A 21,608-nucleotide genomic window follows, 5' to 3' on the forward strand; every position below is an offset into this window, starting at 1 on the left:
CGACTGTGCTGGGTGCACGCTGTCTGTGTCTTCATTCTGCAGAGCTCACTGTCTGCAGGTAGCTGTCTGTGAGTAGAACAGTAGAACTGCATCCAGGTGTGTGCACATCTCCGGGCATCTGTGTGGAAATACATATGTGTGGGTGACTGAGGGTTTCTGTACATGTGATTATGTTTGTGAATGTGTGTATGCCTGTGCAGATGTGCTGGAGAGAGGAGTTTTGTGGGTACTTGTGGACATGAGTGCGACGTGGGTGCACGAGTGGACTCATGCTGGGGAGATGGGGTCACGGCTGGAGAACTGGGCTAAGATGGGAGTGGTGACGGGAAGGTGCTGCTGGGTGTCACACAGGGAGGTGCCCTCTGGCTCGGGGCCCGGGATCTAACCCCGGACTCACCTACCCACTCCTCCTGCCCTACTGTCACTTTAGCTCCAGTGAGGGCAGAGGGAGGCCAGTTGGCCTTGAACTTTGTAGAACCTTCTTTAAAGGTGCTGAAAACCCTTCCCAAGAACTCCAGTAAGTGAAACATTAATTAGTTTTATATAGCTCTCATTATGTTTAAGCACTTTACATACAGCAACATATGTAATTCTCAAACAGCCCTGTGATAGGTCCTATTCTTATTTTACAGATCAACTGCAGTGCAGAGAGGTTAAGTAGGGAGGAAAAGTAAAAGAGATAAATGAATCTTCACCAGTTAGAACTGGGGGAGTGCTGGACCGAGGCCCAGAAACAGGGGAAGAGTTGGGCCAAGGTAACAGCAGGATCAGAAACAGAATCGGGCCTTCCTTCCTCACTCCAGGCGGGTCTGGTTGATACACTGCACCTGGAATCGTATCAGAAGAATTGCATTTAGACTCATCAAGAGTCTCCCAAGGGGTTTCCACAAGCTGAGACATGTTAATGGTGGAAGAACAGGGCCCAGTACATCCAAGCACAGGCCAACAGACCTCAGAGCCTGGACCCGTTCACCTCTGCATTGCAGGCCTGGAGAAGGATGGATGACATTCACTGCCCTCGAGGGGCTCAGAGACAGACGCGAAGTTGCATCCGTCATGTTTAAGTGTATTAAGTGTGAGGCAGGCACGGGGAGCCCACAGCGGGCTGACCTCTCCTGGTCCGCCTTCTGCTGAGAAGCCATGACGAACTGGTGACAACTGTCCCTTCAGAAGTCACCCTGACTCACAAAGTTTGTAAATGGGCTGGTGATTGACTCTCCATAAATGACCATATTCTCTCCCACCCCAGCCTGGAATGTGGCCCATTGTCAGGGGAGCTACTCAGAGAATCTGTCCCCAAACCACAAACATTGCTGGTGGCCCACGTGGCCCTGGCCCAGCAACAGACTCAAACCCCACAGCCCTTGGGATCTCCTGGCCTGCCCTCAGGCTGGGGATTTGGAAAGGGAAAATGCAGGCAGCCAGTCCTCGGTGATGCGGGCTGCAGAATGCGCACCAGAAATCCTGCCAACAACTCGTAGGTGGTATTTCCTTCTGCACTTCCCACAAAGTTCCTTCTTTGACATGATCAGCACAGCAGGAGCTGGAAAAACCTGACCTTGAAAATCATAGAATGTCATTACCTCCTAGCAAAATGCAGAAACCCGGAGCCCACCTGAAAAATCTGGCAGAGGGCGGTTCTGCTTTCAGGCAGCTGCTCGCATTGGGAGTGTTGATAGGAATGTTTATACAGTTGGTGTTGCTCAGCATTGATCAAACAAGGCTGACGCATGAGTCCAGTGGGGCCATGTCGCCGACCCTTCAGGTGGGTGGCAGCCTGCCAGCCAAGTTTCAGGCCCATTCCTTTTGCATGAGACCACTCTGTTTACCAGGAAGGGAGCCTTTTGGATACCTTTTCTCTGGGCAGGGACCCAGGAGAACACAGCAGACACCCTGGCACTAGCATACCTTAAAAGGTAAAGCCAGGGCCTCTGGCCAGTGACGCACCTTAGCCCCACCCAGGGACACAGAAAGCAGGAACCATTGTTCCCCAGATGCCTGGATGATGTAATCCTTTGTGCAATAGAAAAGAACGTGAGCTCACTGAACAGAGGCTTCGCTGGGGCCTGTGTGACAAGAGCCCAGAAACCCAGCCCCTCTCTGGCCACTCCACCCCCCAAAATGGCCTATCTTCTACCCCACCAAGTCCAGTTGCCTTGTGAATACCCAGACCAACTACACCACGACCTGGAAGAGGGGGCAGAGCTGGAACCTCCATCTGATCCCAAAGCCCAGGTTTGCCTCCACCACAGTATGTTGTTCCCAGCAAACCATCAGACTGATCACTTGTAAACTAGAACTCGGGCCTAAGCCACCCGACTGTGTCATATCCCCCAGCCCCAATCTGTGAGGGCCATCTCCCCTAGGCCTGTCCTCAAGGGCCTCTGGCCAGGCCGAACAAGGCCCGCCCTCTTCCCCATCCCACCTCTTCTCCTTCTGGCCTGTCTCCTTGCTTATGGCCTGCCTCCCCACCCGGAACATCCTCTCCAGAGGCCAGGGATTAGAGTGGGGTCTTGCTCCCCAGCGCTGTGCCTGACCCTCAGGAGACCTTCAATAAGCGTTCGTAGAGTGAGTGAGGGGATGAATGAATGCTGTTCTCAGCTCCTCTGCAGAGAAGAGCTGACTGCCCACCCCAGCCAAGGGAATAAGCAGACCCTCCTCTGACCAACCCCCGCCCCCTTAGATCCTGGTTCTATAATATCACCATAAACTGAAGTCATGTGGACCCACGCACCACAAGAAGAGGGTTGCTTCTTGGTAGTGTCCTCCACCCCACATCCGGCCAGCTTCGTCCTTGCTTTTGGAATAGCCTGAGGAATCAGGTACAAACAGGCTGGCGGCTCAGTTCGCTGCAGAACTTTTTATTGTAAAGGAGGAGTCCCAGGAAAAGAGGGTGGGGCAGTTCAGAGGGGCAGAGTGCTGGTGCAGGGAAGCCACGAACCGGGCCTCCTGAGGATTACAGCGTCCAGGCCCTCTCCGCACTGGGGACGAGTCGGTCACTGTCCAGTAAACTACATTCCGAGACCTCACCCTCCGGGGTTGGGGACAAGAGGGAGAGGCGAGGCGAGGGCCAGCTCCGTGGGAGGGGGCGTCTGAGACACAGGGCCAAGACTCTGGGGCAGAAGCGAGGGTTCCTTGACTTCTCCGGAGCGGGGCAGGAGGGTTCAGCATCCGCGGGGGCCGCTGCAACTGAAGTCCCCGACGCAGCCGGGGGAGCCGCAGAGCGTGCAGCCGCCGCCAGGGGCGCTGGTCTCCAGGGCGCCGGAACCCGCTCCGGGCAGCGGCGGGCGGGCGGGGCCCGCGGCTGAGCCGGGCGCGCAGGTGGGGGCGCTGCCCGGGGCTGGCGGAGAGCGGCTGTTGAAGGGAGGAAATCCTCTCTTCGCCGCACTCCCCGTTCAGCCCCATAAGACAGACAGACAGACTCCTTCCCCAGGGGGCAGACGCACAGACCGTCCTCCCCACCAGGAGACAGACCTGCAAACTCCCCAAAGTAACACACACAGACCCCTTCGCCAAGAAACAGACTCAAGAATCCCCCCTCCCCGAGTCAGACACACAGATTATCCGAGGATAAAACAGTCTCCTCCACGAGGATAAACACACAGAACTTACTCCCACACCTCAGGACAAACCGACAGAACCTCCCGCCAAAGAACAGACCACAGGATCCCCTCGCCCCAACACACAAACCCAAAAAATCACCCCCAAGACAAGAAACAGTCCCCCCTCCCCCCGCAAAAGGGAAACACACAGAGGAAGCAGACCCCTTCTCCCTTCCCAAGAAGATGCACACAAGAGGGGCGGGATTTGACCCCTCTGACCAAGTGACACCTATTATTTACTTACTGACACTCCTGGTGCCAAATCCCAGACCAAGCCTGCGGGGAGAAGGAGAAAGCAGGTGAGTGCATCTGTCTGCCAGGCAGAATATTCTCCATTCTCCAAGACAAAACCCTCCTGGCCCTCTCCAGACAGGCAGAACTCGTTGCATCCTGCAGGTTCCTTGGTGTTCTGAGATCCCCACAGCCCTTTCCAGTAAAGACTCCTTCTGGACCTTAAAACTCAGTCTTTCCCACTTTAAATTCAATAACTCACTTTTATTGATGACTTCTTGGAGGAAGGAAAAGGCTAAAGATCTATACTTTCTTTGGCCTAAACGTCTTGAATGGAGAGATCATGGTGCCGGGTGGGGTGCATTTTAAAGGGATACCACAATTATCTGAGGAATGTTGTTCAGGCCTCATCCAATCACTGTCTACCTGTGGGTCCTTGAGGTGGTCCTTTACCCTCTCTGAGACTCAGTTTGCTCGTCTGTAAAATGGGGATAATAGCGTCCCTCCCGGGATTTTTGTAGGGTTTAGTAAATGTGGGAGGTAATTAATGCAGCACACCTGTTGCACGGTGGGTTCCCTCTCCCTCCCTTCAGCCTGGTGTAACCACTAAAGCTGGCAGCCCTTGGTCCCTACTGCTGTCTAAGGTTAAAACTTGTTCTTGTAAAGCCTGCCTTCCTCAGGCCAAAGGGAAAGGGGTAGAGTTGAGGAGAAGGCACTCTGCACTGGGGACCTTTTCCCCCTGGCTGGGCCTTGGTCCCTGCAGCTGTCTTGATGGACCAGCTGGCCCCTGCTCTCTGATCCTGGGGGTAAATGACTTCATGAGTTGCCCCATCCCTGGAGCCAAGGGTGCTCATTTGCTGGGACCTTTTGTCTAGAGGGCTGTAAGATGGTGGGAAAAAGCAGGCTCCAGGAGAACAAGTCCCTGATGCCCACGTCACCTCTCCCCCTCCCTCCCCGGCTGGTGAGGACCCAGAGAGTGACCTCTCTGTGCTCCTGCACTCCTCACCGTGGCCACATCTGAAGCACCGCCCGGCCCTCACCTGCTCTCCTCGCCCTCCAGCAGCTTGCGGTAGGTGGCGATCTCAAAGTCCAGGCCCAGTTTGACGATCATGAGCTCCTGGTACTCGCGCAGCTGCTGCGCCATGTCCTGCTTGGCCTGCTGCAGGGCTGCCTCCAGCCAGGCCAGCTTGCCCTTGGCACTGCCTGAGGCAGCCTCCTCCTGCAGAGCTGGCGGCTCCTTGGCCCTCTCTAGTTCGCAGGGCTGGGGGCAAAGGGAAGACCACAGACAGAAGGACATCCTTGGCCCCCATCCCTCTCCCGTCGAGGACCCAGACTGTTCTCAGAGGCTGGAGGGCCAGTGAGGGATTCGAAAGCATTCTGAGGAGCGAGCACGCCTGTACTGAAACATATGTTTGTGTGTCTGCCCCGCTCCCAGGGTGGAGATTTGGGGCCAGCCATCTGGGACGGCTGAGAGAGAGCCTTTTACATCTAGGATGGTGACACTTCTAATAGGAGCTCAGGTCCAGGAAGCATCAAAGGCTCCTTAGCACATCACGTGCTGTGGTTCTTGTTTCATCAGGGAAACTAACAGGAAGAATCTCCTTTCCTTACAGAAGACTAGAATGTGTAGTCTCTGGAAAAATCATAATAATAGGCTCTTGCCTTGGCCCGGTGTGCTTGCTGCTTAGGAAGCCAGTGCGGGAATGAGCGCCACTGTGGCAGGTGGGGGACTGAACCACAACGGGCCTGCCCACGCACACTGCCACCCCTGAACCTGAACAGCTTGTCCCTCCTCAAAGTCATCACTTCCTGGAGAAGGGAGAACCTCCCAAATACCCCTCAGAGCCTGAGACACTTGTATCTGCAGAAAGCAAGGAAGACCGACGTGGAGCAGAACCCTTTCCATCTGCGGCACAGAGCGTGAGCCAGGGGGCTTGACGGAGACGGCGGCAAGAGGGGGGTCGGGAGAAGAAAAGCATTCCCGCGGGAACCTCTCCTTTCTAAGGCCTGAATCACAAACACAAACGCCTACAGACACCTGGCTGGAGGCACCAAAGGGTAAAGCCAAATGTTAAGTATAATCAATAGGATCCAGTTCCACAAAGAAATGTGCACGCTCTCATTTTCCTGAAATCACTGGGACCTCTTTCATGTTTTCAGTCTTTCATTTCTCTACCTTAGATAGAGACAGAGGTTCAGCATCTTTTCTCTTCTACAGGGATAATAACAGCACCGGCCAAGGGGATGATAAATGGCCCAGAACCCTCTGCCTCGATGTCAAAGGAGGCAATATGGAGTGATGGGGACTGTGGCACACACAGAGCATATCCCCCTGTGAAGACAACAAAGAAGATAGAGGCCTCTCTTCTGTAGCCAAATGCCACCATTTGGGGTCATAGTTTAACATTGCCAGATCTGCACATTTTTAAAGAGAACCCAGAAAACTGGATTTTTAGGTAAAACCTTGCCCGTTCTGAGGATGGGCTCAAATTTAATGCAGTGTAAGATAAAACACACAGACATAAAAATGTATATACACATAAAAAACGATATAGAAACAAGCATACATATTCATACCTATTTGCCTGCGTGTTAATTACTTACCCACATGAAATGCAGAGTCCTAGGCACTGTACGTATGCTATGCACCTACAGCCACACTCCTGTTTGCTCAGACATTCACAAATGAAACTCTATGCATCTATTCCAAAGGATGGGGGGTGTCCAGTCTAGTCATCATAAACAGTGGACACCCTCCCGCCGTCACCCCTCTGCTGCCCCCATTCCCACCCTCACCTGACCCTTAGCACCGTCCCCCTCCGCAGTCAGCCGCTGGATGGCCTGGTTAAGCCTGTTCAGCTCCTCCTTGCTGTGCCTCAGGCTTGGTGCGTGATTCTGCACAGTCGCCTTTATCTCCTCACACTGCGGGGTGGGGGCAGCAGAGCAGGGGGAGGATCAGGGAGATGAGGACAGCAGAAAGGGGCACTCAACTGAGGCCCCTAGACAGTTCCAATACCCACCCATCCACCCTCCATCTCAGGCAGATCATCTAACTTCTCTGGGCCTCTGTTTCTCCATCTTTATAATGGGAATGATAATCTTTCCTATCCCCAAGGGGTGTTGAGAGAATGAAATGCACTTGGCGGACAGTGGTGGGTGCTCCACCAGGCCTGGGGATGCCACAGGGAGCGTGAACTCAGGCACGAAGGGAACACCGCAGAGCGACAAGCTGTTGAGTCGAGTCTTCAGCCTGAGATCACATAGAGTTTATCCCAGGAACGGGGGTACTTAAACTCTAGGAAATCAACTATCCTCATTCAGCACATAGGATCATCTAAATTAGTACAAACTGCATTTAATAAAATCCAACAATAATTCCTAATTTTAAAATACTTTTAAAAATTTAAGAATAGGAAGAAGCTTCCTTAACTTGATGAATGCTATCAATCAGTGACAGGGATCCAGATTCTGGCTCCTTCCCCAAACCCAAGGCCACTACGGGAAGTGCTGTCCACAGGGACAAAGCCAGGGGGCCTTTTCCCTCTCTGCGCCTTGTCCCCACACACCAGCACGCGAGCAGCCTGGGTACAGTGACTGACACCTGCACAGCCTCACACTCTCCAGGCCTTTCCCTCCACCATCCCCCCCGGAGCCCACGACCACCTGTGAAGTAGGCCAGGTGGGTGTTACTGTCTCCATTATCTTTCCTTGGGCAAGCTGACCCGCTTGTCTACCGTGCAAGACAGTAGGGACCCAGAGGGACGTGAGGGACCCTGCCGGTCAAGGGCTGAGCCAGACTGCATCTTAAGCCCAGCTCTTTGCTCTACACCCTGAAGGACGTAACGTCACACACTCACTTCAGCCCAGAGAATAGGAAATGCTCGTGCCAGCCCAACGCAAATTTCTCTCCAAGGCAGGCGGAGTGTGGGGGAACGGATATGAAAAGACTGCAGAACTTCATCTCCCACCGCTCTCTGCCCTCGCCCACTGCCCAGCCTCTCCCACTCCCGTTCCCAGAAGCTGCGGACACGGCAAGCAAGCCTGTGCCTGGCTGGGGCCAACAGATCTGGGTGGAGTCCGAGACCCCTCACCCCGTGTGAGCCCGTGAGCCACGTGGACAAGTCTCACCATGATGAAGGGAGCTGTGGTCTCTCTCCTCCAAGCCTCTGGGGAGCATCTAAGCTCCAGCCCAAGGAGCTCCCAGAATCCTGGCCTCCGAGGACGAGGCCTCTCCTCCCCGGGAGCTTTGTGACCTCACCTTGCTACAATTGCAGAGTTCTGACAGCGGGCGGAAGGGGCCGTTCTGTGAGCCCAGGTGGGAAAGTGGAGGTCCCAGGCTGGGACCTCCCTCCTTGAAGGAAGGAGGAGGAGGGGAAAGGACGGGTACTTCAGGTGAGGGAAGTGTGTGGAGCTGAGGAGTTGGGGCTTGTGGGGTGGGCAGTGGGGAGCCACGGAAGGTGCTTGAGCAGGTCAGTGGCCTGGTGGGAGATGCAATTTATGAAGGCCTGTCTGGTAGCAATGTGGAAGATGGACAGGAGGGAGAGAGACCTGGGCTGGGGATTCCCGTTCCAAGACTAGGTAGGAAACCCGGGCTGATGGCTGAACTGAAGGAGTAACCAGGGCCCGAGACCTCAAGCTGCTGTAGGCAATTTTTCTGTTTTATAAATTTCTCATACATGCAAAAGACTATATATAACATACATTTAACGACTCAAATAGCAACAGTAGTAAAACAAATCCTCGTGTACCCACCAGTACCTTCGAAGCCCCCTGTGGGGCCCTTTCTGATCACAGCATCCTCCATCGCTGACCCCATCCAATCTCCAAAGTAACCTCTATCCAGGGTTTTTGTGTTAAGCATTCTCTTGATTTTCTTTATTATTTTACCATGTGTTTGAATCCCTAAGCAAGTGTTTAGTTTTGTCTACCTTTAAGCTTTATATAAATAGCATTACACTGTTTCTATGCTTCTGTGACTTGCTTTTTCCTCAACATTCTACTTGTGAGATTCATCCATTTTGATGCATGTAGCTTTATTTTTCAGTGCTGTATAGTATTCCAATCTGTGACTACTTCTCCATTCTCCTATAGGGATACATGTGGGTGTTTTTGTTTTTGTTATAACAAACAATTCTGCTCTGAACTTTTTTTCCACCCCCTCCCCAAAACCCCAGTACATGGTTGTTCTAGTTGTAAGTCGTTCTAGTTCTTCTATGTGAGCTGCCACCACAGCATGGCTACTGACAGACGGGTGGTATGGTTTCCCTACCAAGAAATGAACCTGGACCACCGAAGTGGTAAGCACCGAACTTTAACCACTAGGCCATCAGGGCTGGCTCTGAACTTTTTTGTACGTACCTGCTGGTATACTTGGGCAAGAGGTTCTTTAGGATACTGACTGTCAAACATTTTTTTTAACCACAACTCAAAATAAAAAATATCTTTTATATCATGAATCAGTTTATTGTTAGTGTTGCCAAGTTGATTCCAACTCCTAGTGACCCTGTGTACAGCAGAGAGGAACCCTGCCTGGTCTTTTTTGCGCCATCCTCTCACCTTCCGGCGCTACATCAGACAATGCTCCGCTGCTATTCATAGGGTTTTCATGGCCAATTCTTTCAGAAGTGGGTGGCCAGGTCCTTCTTCCTAGTCTGTCTAGTCTGGAAGCTCCGCTGACACCTGTCCACCATGGGTGACCCTGCTGGTATTTGAAATCCCAGTGGCATAGCTTTCAGCATCGCAGCAACACACAGCCACTACGGTGTGATAACCGACAGACAGGTGGTGTGGTTCCCTCACTGGGAAACGAACCCAGGCCACAGCAGTGAGAGCGCAGAATCTTAACCACCAGACCACCACGTGAATCAGTACCTACATATGTATTCATGCACATAAATTGAAATCAGTTTCGTAAACAATTACTCCTACTACGTACAATACACTCGGACCCTCTAACCCATCACCTTAACACATTCTTTCCCTTCCAGTTTATGGCCTTATGTTTTAGGTTCACTTCTTATAAATAGCATATTATTTTATTATTCATTTAATAATATAATGAAAATGAAACACCTCTGCACCCACTTACTGACACAAAAACCAAAACGTTACTAATAATTTACATCCACTTACACACTCCTTCCCCACTCTGTTCCCTAATTCTCACCTTAGAGGTCACCACTTCCTTGAATGTGTGTCGTCATTCTCTTGTTTGTTTATTAGTTTTATCACATACATGGGTATACCTAAAAAAATATTTTTTAGTTTTTCCTGGTTTTTGTTTTTTTTTTTTATAAAAAGGGTAATACCCAGGGACTTGGTTTTTCTGTTTTTGAACATTGTGTAATTAGGATTCCTCCGCTAGGATTCATAGTATTCTATTGAGTGAATAAACCACACTTTATGTAATTCTATGATTGTTTTGTTTTGTTTTGTTTTTTCTTCTTACAATGTTGGTGCTATGAACATTTTTCTAAACATCCCCTGATGCACTTATGTGAGAATTTCTCTTTGATATACATCCAGGAGTGGAATTTCTGGGTCTTAGGATGGCCAAATGTTCAAGGTTATAGGACAAAAATTATTGGCCAAAGTCATTAAAATAACAATTTACACTTTGATCAGCAGCGTATAAAAGATTCGTATCCTCTTCAATGTGTCTGAATTTTCAACAGTTAAATGGTGTAATCAGTCTTATTTTTGGTCTTGCTTTGTGTTTTCATGATTACTATTGAGGTTGAATATCTCTTTAAATGTTTATTATTTGTGTGTATTTCCTTTTCTTGTGCCCATTTCTTCTGTTGGGTTGTTGCCCTTATTCTCATTGGATTATAGATATCCTTTATATTTCTAGATATTATTGCTTTGTCACTTATATGTATCACAAATGTCATCTTCAAGTTTATAGCTTGTGTTTTCACCTTATAGCATATTTTGATAAATAAAAGTTCTGAATTTTAATGTAGTCTAATTTAATCTTTTCTTTTATATTAAGCGTTCAATGTACCTTGTTTAAAAATCCTTCCCTATACCAAGATCAGGAAGACATTCTCTAATTTTTTCTTCTAAAAGATCTAAAATTTTGCATTTGACATTTATAAGTTTTCTTTGCTTGGGATTGATTTTGTGTATAACAGAAGGCTGGAATACAATTTCATTTTTTTCCATATGGGTAACCAATGCATAGTGCCTCCTTTGCTACTGCTCTGCCTACATCACTTCTGTTATATATCAAATAGATATAGATATAGGCAGTATATCTATATCTTTATGAATTCTGTATGTAATTTATTTATGTATTTAATATATTTATATAATATATATATATATACACACACACACACACACACACAAGAATAGACAATATATATGTCAATTTAGGGGCTTTCTATTTTGTTCCATTAGTCAATTTGTCTATTCTTGTGTGGATACTACACTGAATTACTATAGCTTTATAACAAGTCATAATGTCTGAAAGGACGAATACCCATTCATTCTTTTTCGTCAGTGCCTTGACTATTTTTGGCCTTTGTTCTTCACCATAAATTTTAGAATCAACTTGTAAATCCTTGTTTGGAATTTGATTGTAGTCGCGTTCATTCTGTAAATCGATTTAAGGAGAATTAATATCTTTATGATAGTAAAGCTTCTTATCTATGAACGTGGTTTATCTCTTCATTTGGTTAGGTCTGCTTTGTTATCCTTCATCTCCTATAACATTTCATATAAAGTTTGTATTTCTCTAGGTACAAGTCTGTCACATGTATGTTAGATTTATTTCTAGATGTCTTATGAATTTTTAAATCATTAGTTTATCAATTTTATTGAGGTATAATTTGCATACAATAAAATGTACACATTTTAAATGTACAGTTCAACAAGTGTTAATGGATGTATGCCCCCGTTTAGCCACCACTGAATGAAGATATAGAACATTTGCATCATCTGAGAAAGACCCCTCATGCCGCTTCACAGACAGTCTCCCCACCCCATCCCAGGCAACCACTGATCTAATTTCTGTCACTGTAGATTAGTACCGCCAGTTCTAGAACTTCATATGAATAGAAGTATACAGTATGTACTCTTTTGTGTCTGACTTTTTTCACTTAGCATAATGTTCTTAAGATTCATCCACATGGTAGTTCATTCTTTTTTGTTGCTGAGTAATATTCCAATGCATGAATACATCTCAGTTTGTTTACCCATTCACCTGTTGATAAACATTTGGGTTGTTTCCATGTTGGGGCTATTATGAACACAGCTCCTATGAAATTCACGGAGAAGTCTCTGTATAGACCTATTTTCATTTCTTTCAGATAAATACCCAGGAGGGGAATTGCTGTGTCAGTTGGTAAGTGTATGTTTAACTTTATAAGAAGTTACCAAACTGTTTTCCAAGGTAACTATGCCACTTAACACTCCATGAAAGTCCCAGCTGCTCCACTCTTGGTGTTGTCAGTCTTTCAAATTTTAGCCTTCTAGTGAGTTTTGGGGTTTTTCTCATTGTGGTTTTAATTTGGATTTCCCTGATGATTAATAATGGTGAGCTACTTCTCATGTGCATATTGGGCCTTCATACATCTCCTTTTGTAAAGTGTCTATTCGAGATTCAAAATTCAATCTGGTGTCATCTCCCTTCAGCCTGAAGAATCTCCATTATCCTTTCCTTGTCCTGCAGGTCTGATGGCAATGCATTTGGTCCACTTTTGTGTTTCTGAAATGTCTTTACTTCACCCTTGTTTTAAAGGATATTTTTGCTGGTTGTAGAATTCTGGGTTTATTGTTGTCTGGCCTCTATTGTTTCTGATAAAGGGTCAGCAGTAATTATTATTACTCCCCTATATGTAATGTATCTGTTTTTTCTGGTTTCTTTCGAGCTTCTTTACCTTCAGTTTTCAGGATCTTCACTATGATATGCCTGTGAGATCTTTGTATTTATTGTGCTTGGGGCTGTCTGAGATCTTGGACTATAAGTCGATATTTTTCATCAGATATGGGAAATTATTCCTTCAAATATTTTTCCACCTCATTCTCACTCTCTTTTTCTTCTGGGATACTTTTTCTGTGTGTGAGGAAGACTGGCCTTGAGCTAACAGATATTGCCAATCCTCCTCCTTTTGCTGAGGAAGATTAGCCCCGAGCTAACAACTGTGCCCATCTTCCTCTACTTTATATGTGACACCGCCACAGCATGGCTTGACAAGTGGTGGATCAGCCCGCGCCCAGGATCTGAACCCGCGAACCCCGGGCTGCCGAAGCAGAGCGTGCAAACTTAACCACTACGCCACCAGGCCGGCCTCTTTCTTCTGGGATACTTATTATAGATAGTAGATTGCTTGATAATGTCCTGCAGGTCTCTGAGGCTCTGTTATTTTTTCTTTAATGTTTTTTCTCTGTTGTTTGGATTGGAAATTTTCTATCCCTGTGTCTTCAGGATCACTGACCTGTCTTCTGACATCTTCAATCTGCTGTTAAGCCCATTCATTGAATTTTTCATTTCATTTGTGGCACTTTTCAATTCTAGAATTTTCATTTTGTTGTTTTTTATAACTTCCATTTCTCTATTTACTTGTTAAGATTAAATATCCTTTTAGTTCTCTGAACATATTTATAATAGCCACTTGAAAGTCTTCATCTGCTCAATCCAACATCTGGGCCATCTTGCGGTCTATTTTTATTGATTTCTCTTTCATATTTTCCATTTATTTGTTTCTCTATGCTGCATTCCAGATAATTTCTTCAGATTTATCTGCCAACTTACTCTCTCTTTAATTGGGCCTAATGTGTTATTTAACTGTCCATTGGGTTTTTCATATAATTGTTATAGTTTACATTTCCAGAAATTCTATTTGATTCTTCTTTAAATCAGTCTATTAGTGTTTTAAAAGCTCTTATCCCTAGGTTATATTTTAATACCCTCTTTTATTTTTTTAAACATATGAAACACATTCGTTTTTTTTTCTGACTCTGATTAATTCTAGTATCTATAGTCTTCACAGGGAGGATTCTGGTGTGGAATGCTTCTGCTGACTCCTGTTTATGATGGCATCTTTACTCATGTTCTGTGATTTTCGTTTAACCATGAGCTTGTGTTTGTTGGGACACTCTCTGTGGGGGTTTTCGTAGCATTCCTTCCTCTAGAAAGGATTTGCATTTGCTTTTGCCAGATTTGGAGGAGAACCACCAACCTGGGCTCATTTGAAACTACGTTCTCACCTTGGGTGCTATGAGTTTTTACCATAGAAAAAATATGAACCCCAGGCCAAACCTATATGAGGACAAACTCGTGGTTCAGTATTATCAGGGAGAACTTTTTTCTCCTTTACCCAAAACCAGGGCCAAGAAGTCATGTCCCCTTCCCCTCCCTTTGCAGAGTCCTTTCCTGCCTCCCCTTGTGTGAAGGACAGCCCCAGTTATCTGTTAGGCACATGGCATCCATTCTCCCTTTTATGGGCCTAGGGTTCATGCCCTACACCATATTTTTTAAGTATATTATCCAGAACTTTAAGTGACTTATGACAAAGGGTTTTTCAGAGTTCCTAGTCTGATATATTTCAAGAAAAGGAGTTCCTTGTGGCATTTTTTTAAGAAGAAATTGATACGGTTTGGTGACTCGTGTGGGGAAAATAGGTATTGATGAGTTTTAAGCTGGAGATATTAGGAAGAACTGAAAAAAAAAGGGAAGTTGACAAATAGGCATCAGTAGAGGGGAAAATGATGAGGTGTTTTTAAGGCATTTTGAATTCCAAGTATCAGGGCAACATTCACGTGGAGATGCCCTATGGGCAACGGGAAACCTTAGAGAGAAATTCATTCATTCTCCTAACATTGCTCAGTGCCTGCTATAAGCCAAAACTGTGCCAGACACTTCCCAGCACTGGAGAATTACCTCGGGGAGCCCTGAGCTGTGACAGCCCCCTCCTCAACGCCCCCAGCCCTGAGCACGCGATGGAATAAATGGCTAGCATGGCCCTAGCAGCCCCCGCCGTGTTGAATGCCCTCCTGGAGATCCCGCCCACCACCCTCCAGGCCTGAAATAATGGACAGAAAGATTGACAAGCGTGACAGGAACTACATGACTTTATTGTAAGCACAGACAGCAAGGAGGAAAAGAAGATATGGGAAAGGAAGGGAGGAGCAAGAGGGCAGGAGAAGGGGAAGGTGGGCGTGCTGAGGGGCTGTCCTCTTCACGGGCTCAGCAGCCCAGAATCCTCAAACAGAATAGCTCCACGTGTCACTCTTCCCAACAGCCTCTCTCAGCCTGGGGGAGGCAGGAGACAAGGAGGGGGATTCCCGCACAGCCAGAAAGGAGAAGCGGGCAGCAGGGAAGATGGGTCCGGCTGAGATCGAGCAGTTGCACCCGCTACCAGGCTGCACGTGGTCAGGTTGGGCAGAAGGGCCGGCTGGGATCCTCGGGAAGCGTGAGAGGGCTGGGGGCCTGGGTGCTTCCTCAAGCCCTGCCAGCTTAACACTTCCTAGAGCTGCTGCCACAGGCTCCCACCCCACGAGACTTGATGCCGCAGGTGCGGGTGGCTGAGAGGTCCCCACAGACGACTCCGCCCTGGGAGCTGCTCACACCTGCACAGGGACAATGATAAGTCACAACCTTCGGTGGGGTGGGGAGCCGGTCCCAAACAGCCCCCACTCCAATCAGAAGTCCCTCCCTACCAGCCTAGAGCACCCAGCTGGATGGCTCCTGCTCAGCCACATCTCCAGGGACAAAGACAACATGAGCTTCCCTGTGGTCTGGCCTCGGGACTCCTATCCTTACGGGAAGGGAGCCCATCTTGTAGTTTAATCTCAATCTCTTCTTAATCTATTCTTTTGTAACTGGTTTCAGGAAGACCTCCCTGGGGACAACCAAGGTGACGAAATATCTGTTTTAATTGAGAAAAAGTGTTGGACATCTTGAACATGGACAAGTGCGTTTGGATAGGGAGCAAATAAGAGCTTCCTATGATGGGGAGAATAAGACCAATACTCCAATAGGTCTGGAGTGAGGAATTATTCCATGCGGGACCTGTCAACCCTCTGTAACTGTGTGGCTGGAAATGAACGGAACCCCTAACCCCAGGTCTGTCCACCCTCAGAGCTAAAACGTTCTTCCCGCTGCCTAACCCCAGTGTCCCCCCTCAGGGCCAGAGTTACTCACAGATGTTCACAGCGCCGACGCCATCACACAGCCTGACGAGGAGAGGAAAGGTCAGTATTAGGACTGGGAAGGAGTTCCTGGCGATGATCCCAGAAGTCCTGTCATCACCAGCTCTGAACCCAGTCACCCAGGGAATCGCCCCTGGTCCCTCCCCAGAAGGTAAGAGGAGAAGGTCTGAGGCCTAGCACCCCCAATATCTCAGCATCTCCCCAACCCTGTCCCAAAAGAGCACAGGGGGCAGACTCTCTCAGAGTTCCTCTGGGAAGCAGGACCTGCCAAAATGCAATGGGACACAGAGATCTCGCTACCTGCCCCCAGGAATCCAGCTCCAGATGCCTCCCCCACCCCCACGGACTGGCTATGTGACCTCGAACAATCCAGTCTCCCTGAGCCTCAGGTTGTCCATCTCCCTAATAGAAACACTTCTTTCTATCTGCCCTTTCTGTGTGAGGCCTCCTTCTATCCTGGCCCCTAACCAGTGGTGTTCTGGAACCAGCTCTCGCCAGCTCGCAGAGCCTATTTTGCACATTTCTGGCCAACTCTTCATGAAGTCAGAGTGGTAGCTTGCACTCAGGCATGATGGAAGTATTTACACACTGAAATCAGCAAATACTATGCATCAGCACTTTTTTTTTTTTTCCTTCAGAGAGCCAGCTGTCACACATTTACCAGCAAACCGTTGTCTCTAATTAAATCACGCAAGACTGTTGGAAATCAGGCAGTGGACCTCAACTAAGACTATTCTCTTGAGCCTCTCCTCGGGGCAGGGAGGACCCCTGAAAGGCTTCCAAGACGGGAGCAGAAGAAGAAATGGAGGCTAGAGAAGTAACGGAGCACAAAACGGGTCAGGTCTAAGCAGATGAAGCTCTGGGCCCCACTGTCCCGGCTGCACCCACCTCTGCTCCTCGCCTTCCAGCAGGCGCCTATAGGTGGCGATCTCGATGTCCAGGCCCAGCTTGGAGTTCAGCACCTCCTGGTACTCCCTCAGCAGCAGGGCCATGTCCTGCTTGGCCTTCTGCAGGGCCTCCTCCAGCCCGGCCAGCTTGCTGCGGGCGTCGTTGAGGGCTGCCTCGCCCTGCTGCTCGGCCTCGGCCACGGCGGCCTCCAGCTTGGAGTTCTGGGGACCCAGAGGAGAACGAGGTGGGTCATGGTCCCTGGGTCTCTCTGTCCATTTCCTGCATGTGTCCAGTCCTCCTGCCCAGCTGGGAACACCCAGAAACAGGCCTCTCGCCCTCATCACCTGGGTCTCCCTGAGCGACCACAAGCAGGGACTCTAGTCATGTCAGGCACACGGGCTGGAGGATGAGTGCTGAGATCCACACTGGGCTCACACACCCTGGGTGGGCCCCAAACGACCATTACCTGGCGCTTGGCATTCTCAATCTCAGTGGTCAGCCTCTGGATCAGGCGGTTCAGCTCGTTGATCTCCTCCTTGGTGTGGCGCAGGGTCTCCCCGTGCCGGACCACCGTGGCCTTTATCTCCTCGAACTGGGGGAAGCAGAGAGGCTCCTGAGACTCAGGATGGGACATCCCGCCCATCAGGACACCACAGATGATAGTGCAGGTTGTACAGTGCTCAGCGTTTACAACCACACATGGCAGCCCTGCCCAGCCACCCCAACCTGAGAGCTGCCCTTCCTACCATCTCTAGGGATCAGAATCCCCTGACAAAAGAAGCCTTGCTAATATATACTTCGCATCCCTCCCACTGCCATGTCTAGGAGGCAGGTGTCCTGTGCCACTCACCTTGGTGCGGTACCAGCTCTCGGCCTCGGCCCGGCTGCGGCTGGCGATGTCGTCGTAGTGAGCCTTGATCTCGGCCACGATGCTGTCCAGGTTCAGGTCCCGGCTGTTGTCCATCTTGACGATGACCGAGGTGTCCGAGATGTGGGCTTGGAGAACACGGATCTCCTGGGGGCCAAGAGCCATCCACATCACATATACCATCCAGAGCCAAGTAGAACAGAGCTCACACTCCTCCTTTTTACACACACATGCGTGCACACACAGGCACCATTTCCAAAGCCCTCAGGCCTACAGACCCCTCTCTCTGTTTCCTCTGTACACAGGCTGGTCTGGCACAGAGGGAGGAGGGGTGACTGATGTCCCCCCTGCCGATGCTCACCTCCTCATACAGCGTCCTCAGGAAGCCGATCTCCTCCACCAGGCTGTGGGCGTTGGCCTCCAGGTCTCCCTTGCGCACGTAGGCACTATTCACCTCCTGGAGACACAGACACACGGGTGGTCCCTCGGTGTCGCGGCGGTTTTCCCAGGGACTCCCACCTCCCCTGGTGCAACCCTGGAGAAATCCCCAATCCCATCCCAGCCCACAAAGCAAGTCATAGTCATAGATCCAGAAGTCGAGGGTCAGGGAACTAAGCTCTCCCTCCAACTGGAGCAGAATGGACTGTGTGACTGTGGAAGGCCCTTCCATCTCTCTAGAAAGGAAGATCCAGAGAATTCCTGCCCTATGGACCTCCTGGGCTGTGAGGAGAAGAATGCCCTTCCGTGTGTGGAAATCAAGCATGAGCTTTTTGACTGAAGGAGGGAGGACTGGATGCCCCTGGGGGCTGCCAGACTCCCAGGCCGCCGGCCCACGGGCAGACTCGCTCACCTGCTTGACTATGACAAACTCGTTCTCTGCCGCAGTCCTCAGGGTGACCTCCTCTTCATACCTCCACAAGAGAAAGGGGTTTGGGGGATTATTCAGAGATTTGGCTAGTAATGGAAGGGAGGAGAGACCACGCCAACCTGAGCTGTCATGTCCCTCCCCTGGGATGTCTGAAATATCCCTCTCATCCATCTCCCTCCCCCAGCTCTGAAACACTCCTCTCACCCACATCTCTAATAGTACGTTTCTCTAACTTAAATAAACATTACTCATTTTAAAGATCTTGGCTTTGCTATTACTTTAATATAATAGGCTAATTGCCTGGGCTTAGATCTGGGCAGGTGAGTGGAATCAGCAACAGGAACCAGTGACAGGGAACAGTGGAGCAGAGGTGGTGTCATTTCTTTGTACCCCTGGTGCCTAGCACAATAATGGAATAGAGTAAGAGCTCAGACCAGGTTTATGGGATGGATGGATGGACGGATGGATGGATGGATGGATGGATGAATAGGGATACGGTCTCTATCCTGAAAAGTTCAGAATGCAATGGGGAAAGGCTCAAAGCTGATATTTCAGCTTCTCTTCTATTCACGTGTCTTCCTGTCTCTGCCTTTAAAGCCGATAAAAGCACAGAGTGGATTAAAGAAGAAGGAAGCTTCTAAGGCCAGTGCGTTCAGTGGATCCCCGCTGTTATATCAGGTATCCCCTTCTGAGAGAAGCGGACCTTCCCCACCACACTCACTTCTTCTTGTAGCCCTCCAGCACCTCCTGCACGTGGTTGAGCTCCGAGGCCAGCCTCCCGCTGTCGGCCTCCACTCGCTCGGCCTCCCGCCGCAGCGTCTCAATGTAGCCACTGAACAGCGGCTCCAGGTTGCTGTCACAGCACTTGCGGTTCTGGTAGAACTGCAGCTTGGTCTCCAGCAGCTTGTTCTGCTGCTCCAGGAAGCGCACCTGCGGCCCAGAGGAATAGCCATCCAGTCACCCATAATTCTAGCATCCCGGAGGACCCATCTCCCCCCAGCTTCCACACCAGCCTTTCCCCCCAGCCCTCCCACCTACACACCAGACCTCTCTCTATTGTTTGAAATGGCTGCAAGTACTAGTCCAAGCTTCCCATGATCAAGTGGAGACATCGTTTTTCATACCTGGCATCACCACGCCAGGGATCACAAGTCCCTCCCAAACAACAGAGCTTTCCTCTAGGAAACCTTCCCTGGCTAACTCTCCTGTTGGCCCGTACCTGTCTGAAGGGAACATTGCCCAGGAGGCCTCAGCTGGTCCCAGCGTTTACTATGAGTCTGTGTGTTTGTGTGTGTGTGTTTGTGTGTGTGTGTGTGTGTGTGTGTGTGTGTGTATAATCAGGCTGGGAGTTTCAGATAGCAAGGTCATCCCAAAGGATGACCCTGTGATCCTGTTCCCATTTCTTATGTGTCTTGTATGCATGTATGGCCTCCTCCCTCTGATAGGCAGTTCCAAGACTTGTCTTTGTCTCTGTGTGGGGACTCTGCCAATCTGGACCAAGGTCGTATTTAATAATGGTGCTATCAAACCAGGAACCCGTGCCCTATTCTCATCTCTCTGTGTCTGTGCCCTGGATGTGTGTCCATCTCTTCATCAGACTAGGAGCTCACCTGGACCCCATCCTCCTGCCTCTGACTCTCCCCTCAGTGCCCAGCCTAAGTCCTGAGCATGGGTGGTGCTCAGGGAGGGTGTGATCAAGGACACCCACCTTGTCGATGAAGGCAGCGAACCTGTTGTTGAGGCTCTTGATCTGCTCCTTCTCCTCCTGCTTCACACGCTGAGCCGTGGGGTCGATCTCCAGGTTGAGGGGCGCCAGGAGGCTCTCATTGACCGACACGGTGGTGATGCTGGGTGTGCTAGGTCTGCACACACCGCCAGAGCGGTATCCAAAGCTGCGACCAGAGGAGCCGGCACTGAAGCCCCCACAGACGCTGCGGCTGCCGAAGCCCCCGGTGAGGCCACGGTAGCAGGAGACGCCGCGGTAGGGGGCGGCCGTGATGCAGCAGCGGCCGGACCGGGGCCCGCAGGCTGAGGCACAGCTGAAGGTGCGGCCAGAACTGTATCTCTGAGTGGTCACACAGGAGCTGGATTTGCAGACTCCGCTACCGGAGCTAAAGCAAGACGATCCACAGGTCATGGTGACTCTAGGCTGGAGGAGACGAAGCCAGAGGAAGAAGAGAAGGATTCTGCTCTCTCCCTCGCTGCCCATCCCTTTTATATACCCCGGGCACCTGAGTCTGCCTGCCTCACCATGTGGAGTGGCCATTTTGTCACCTTTATGGGCTTGGGGAATTTCACAGTCATTTCTTCTCTCTCCTAGGGCAACATCATCAAGATGGGGTTTTGGAAAATCCTACACTCAGGCAACTCTGAAGCTTTGACAACATTTCTTCCACAGTTGAGGGCCTGAGGGTGCCTCAGAGTCAAGGTCAGCCAAGGCCTGTGGACTCTGCACTTTGCGAGATAATTAAGGAGGGAAGGGAAGCCGGGTTGGGATGATTTCTTTCAGATGGTCAGCTAGACTCATAACCTCAGTCCTTCAGTTCGGGCCACAGATGAGCTGAGACCAGGGACAGAGGACAGGCCATCCTAGGGCGAGGGGGCGGGGGCGTGAGTGGAGTGGGAGCAGGTGGACCCTGGCAGCTTTGAGAGGAAGAGCCTTCCAGGGGCCCTGCAGGCAAGGTCTCAGGGCCAACTCTTTGAGGCAACCTAGGACACTTGGCCCTTGGCGTGGCCTGAGGGAGATTGTGTCTACCGTGCCCCCCTCCCCCCTCCCCAAAGCACAGAAAAGTCAACCACACAACCAACAAATTATTTGTTCAGCTACTTCATGCTGCAGGGCCCATGAGGTTGGTGGCTCTGTGTAAGCAACGTGGGGTCAGCGTTCGGAATATCTGGAGTCCTAAGACCCCCAGCCTGCCCATCTACCTCCGTCCCTTCCCATGAGCCTCCACGATTCCTCACCCCACCGAACACAGAGTCTCTCGGTCAG

General features: G+C 49.9%; 2 protein-coding genes and 1 long non-coding RNA gene across 4 annotated transcripts; all 3 read right to left on the reverse strand.

Annotated features, from left to right (window-relative positions):
- Positions 1-146: 146 nt before the first annotated feature.
- Positions 147-4,152, reverse strand: LOC131416069 (uncharacterized). Of its 2 annotated transcripts, XR_009222536.1 has the most exons (4): positions 4,096-4,152; positions 2,735-3,878; positions 1,457-1,558; positions 147-827 (listed from the first exon to the last, which is right to left on the reverse strand). It is a non-coding gene; the product is annotated as an uncharacterized LOC131416069 (long non-coding RNA). The 2 variants fall into 2 exon arrangements; XR_009222535.1 differs by having other exon boundaries at positions 147-1,558.
- Positions 4,153-4,869: 717 nt separating this feature from the next.
- LOC131416571 (keratin, type II cytoskeletal 80-like) lies at positions 4,870-5,147 on the reverse strand. The gene has a single exon (XM_058559240.1). The coding sequence runs from the start codon at positions 5,128-5,130 to the stop codon at positions 4,870-4,872; it is 261 nt and encodes an 86-aa protein (XP_058415223.1). The 5' UTR covers positions 5,131-5,147.
- A 9,735-nt stretch (positions 5,148-14,882) lies between these two features.
- Positions 14,883-21,219, reverse strand: LOC131416059 (keratin, type II cuticular Hb6-like). The gene is made up of 9 exons (XM_058558180.1): positions 20,325-21,219; positions 19,338-19,546; positions 18,599-18,659; positions 18,110-18,205; positions 17,731-17,895; positions 17,347-17,472; positions 16,881-17,101; positions 15,985-16,016; positions 14,883-15,410 (listed from the first exon to the last, which is right to left on the reverse strand). Exons 1-9 carry the CDS (start codon positions 20,880-20,882, stop codon positions 15,298-15,300), a joined length of 1,581 nt encoding a protein of 526 aa, XP_058414163.1. The 5' UTR covers positions 20,883-21,219; the 3' UTR covers positions 14,883-15,297.
- Positions 21,220-21,608: the final 389 nt, after the last annotated feature.

Source organism: Diceros bicornis, chromosome 17 (assembly GCF_020826845.1).
Source record: "Diceros bicornis minor isolate mBicDic1 chromosome 17, mDicBic1.mat.cur, whole genome shotgun sequence".
Classification (NCBI taxonomy): domain Eukaryota; kingdom Metazoa; phylum Chordata; class Mammalia; order Perissodactyla; family Rhinocerotidae; genus Diceros; species Diceros bicornis.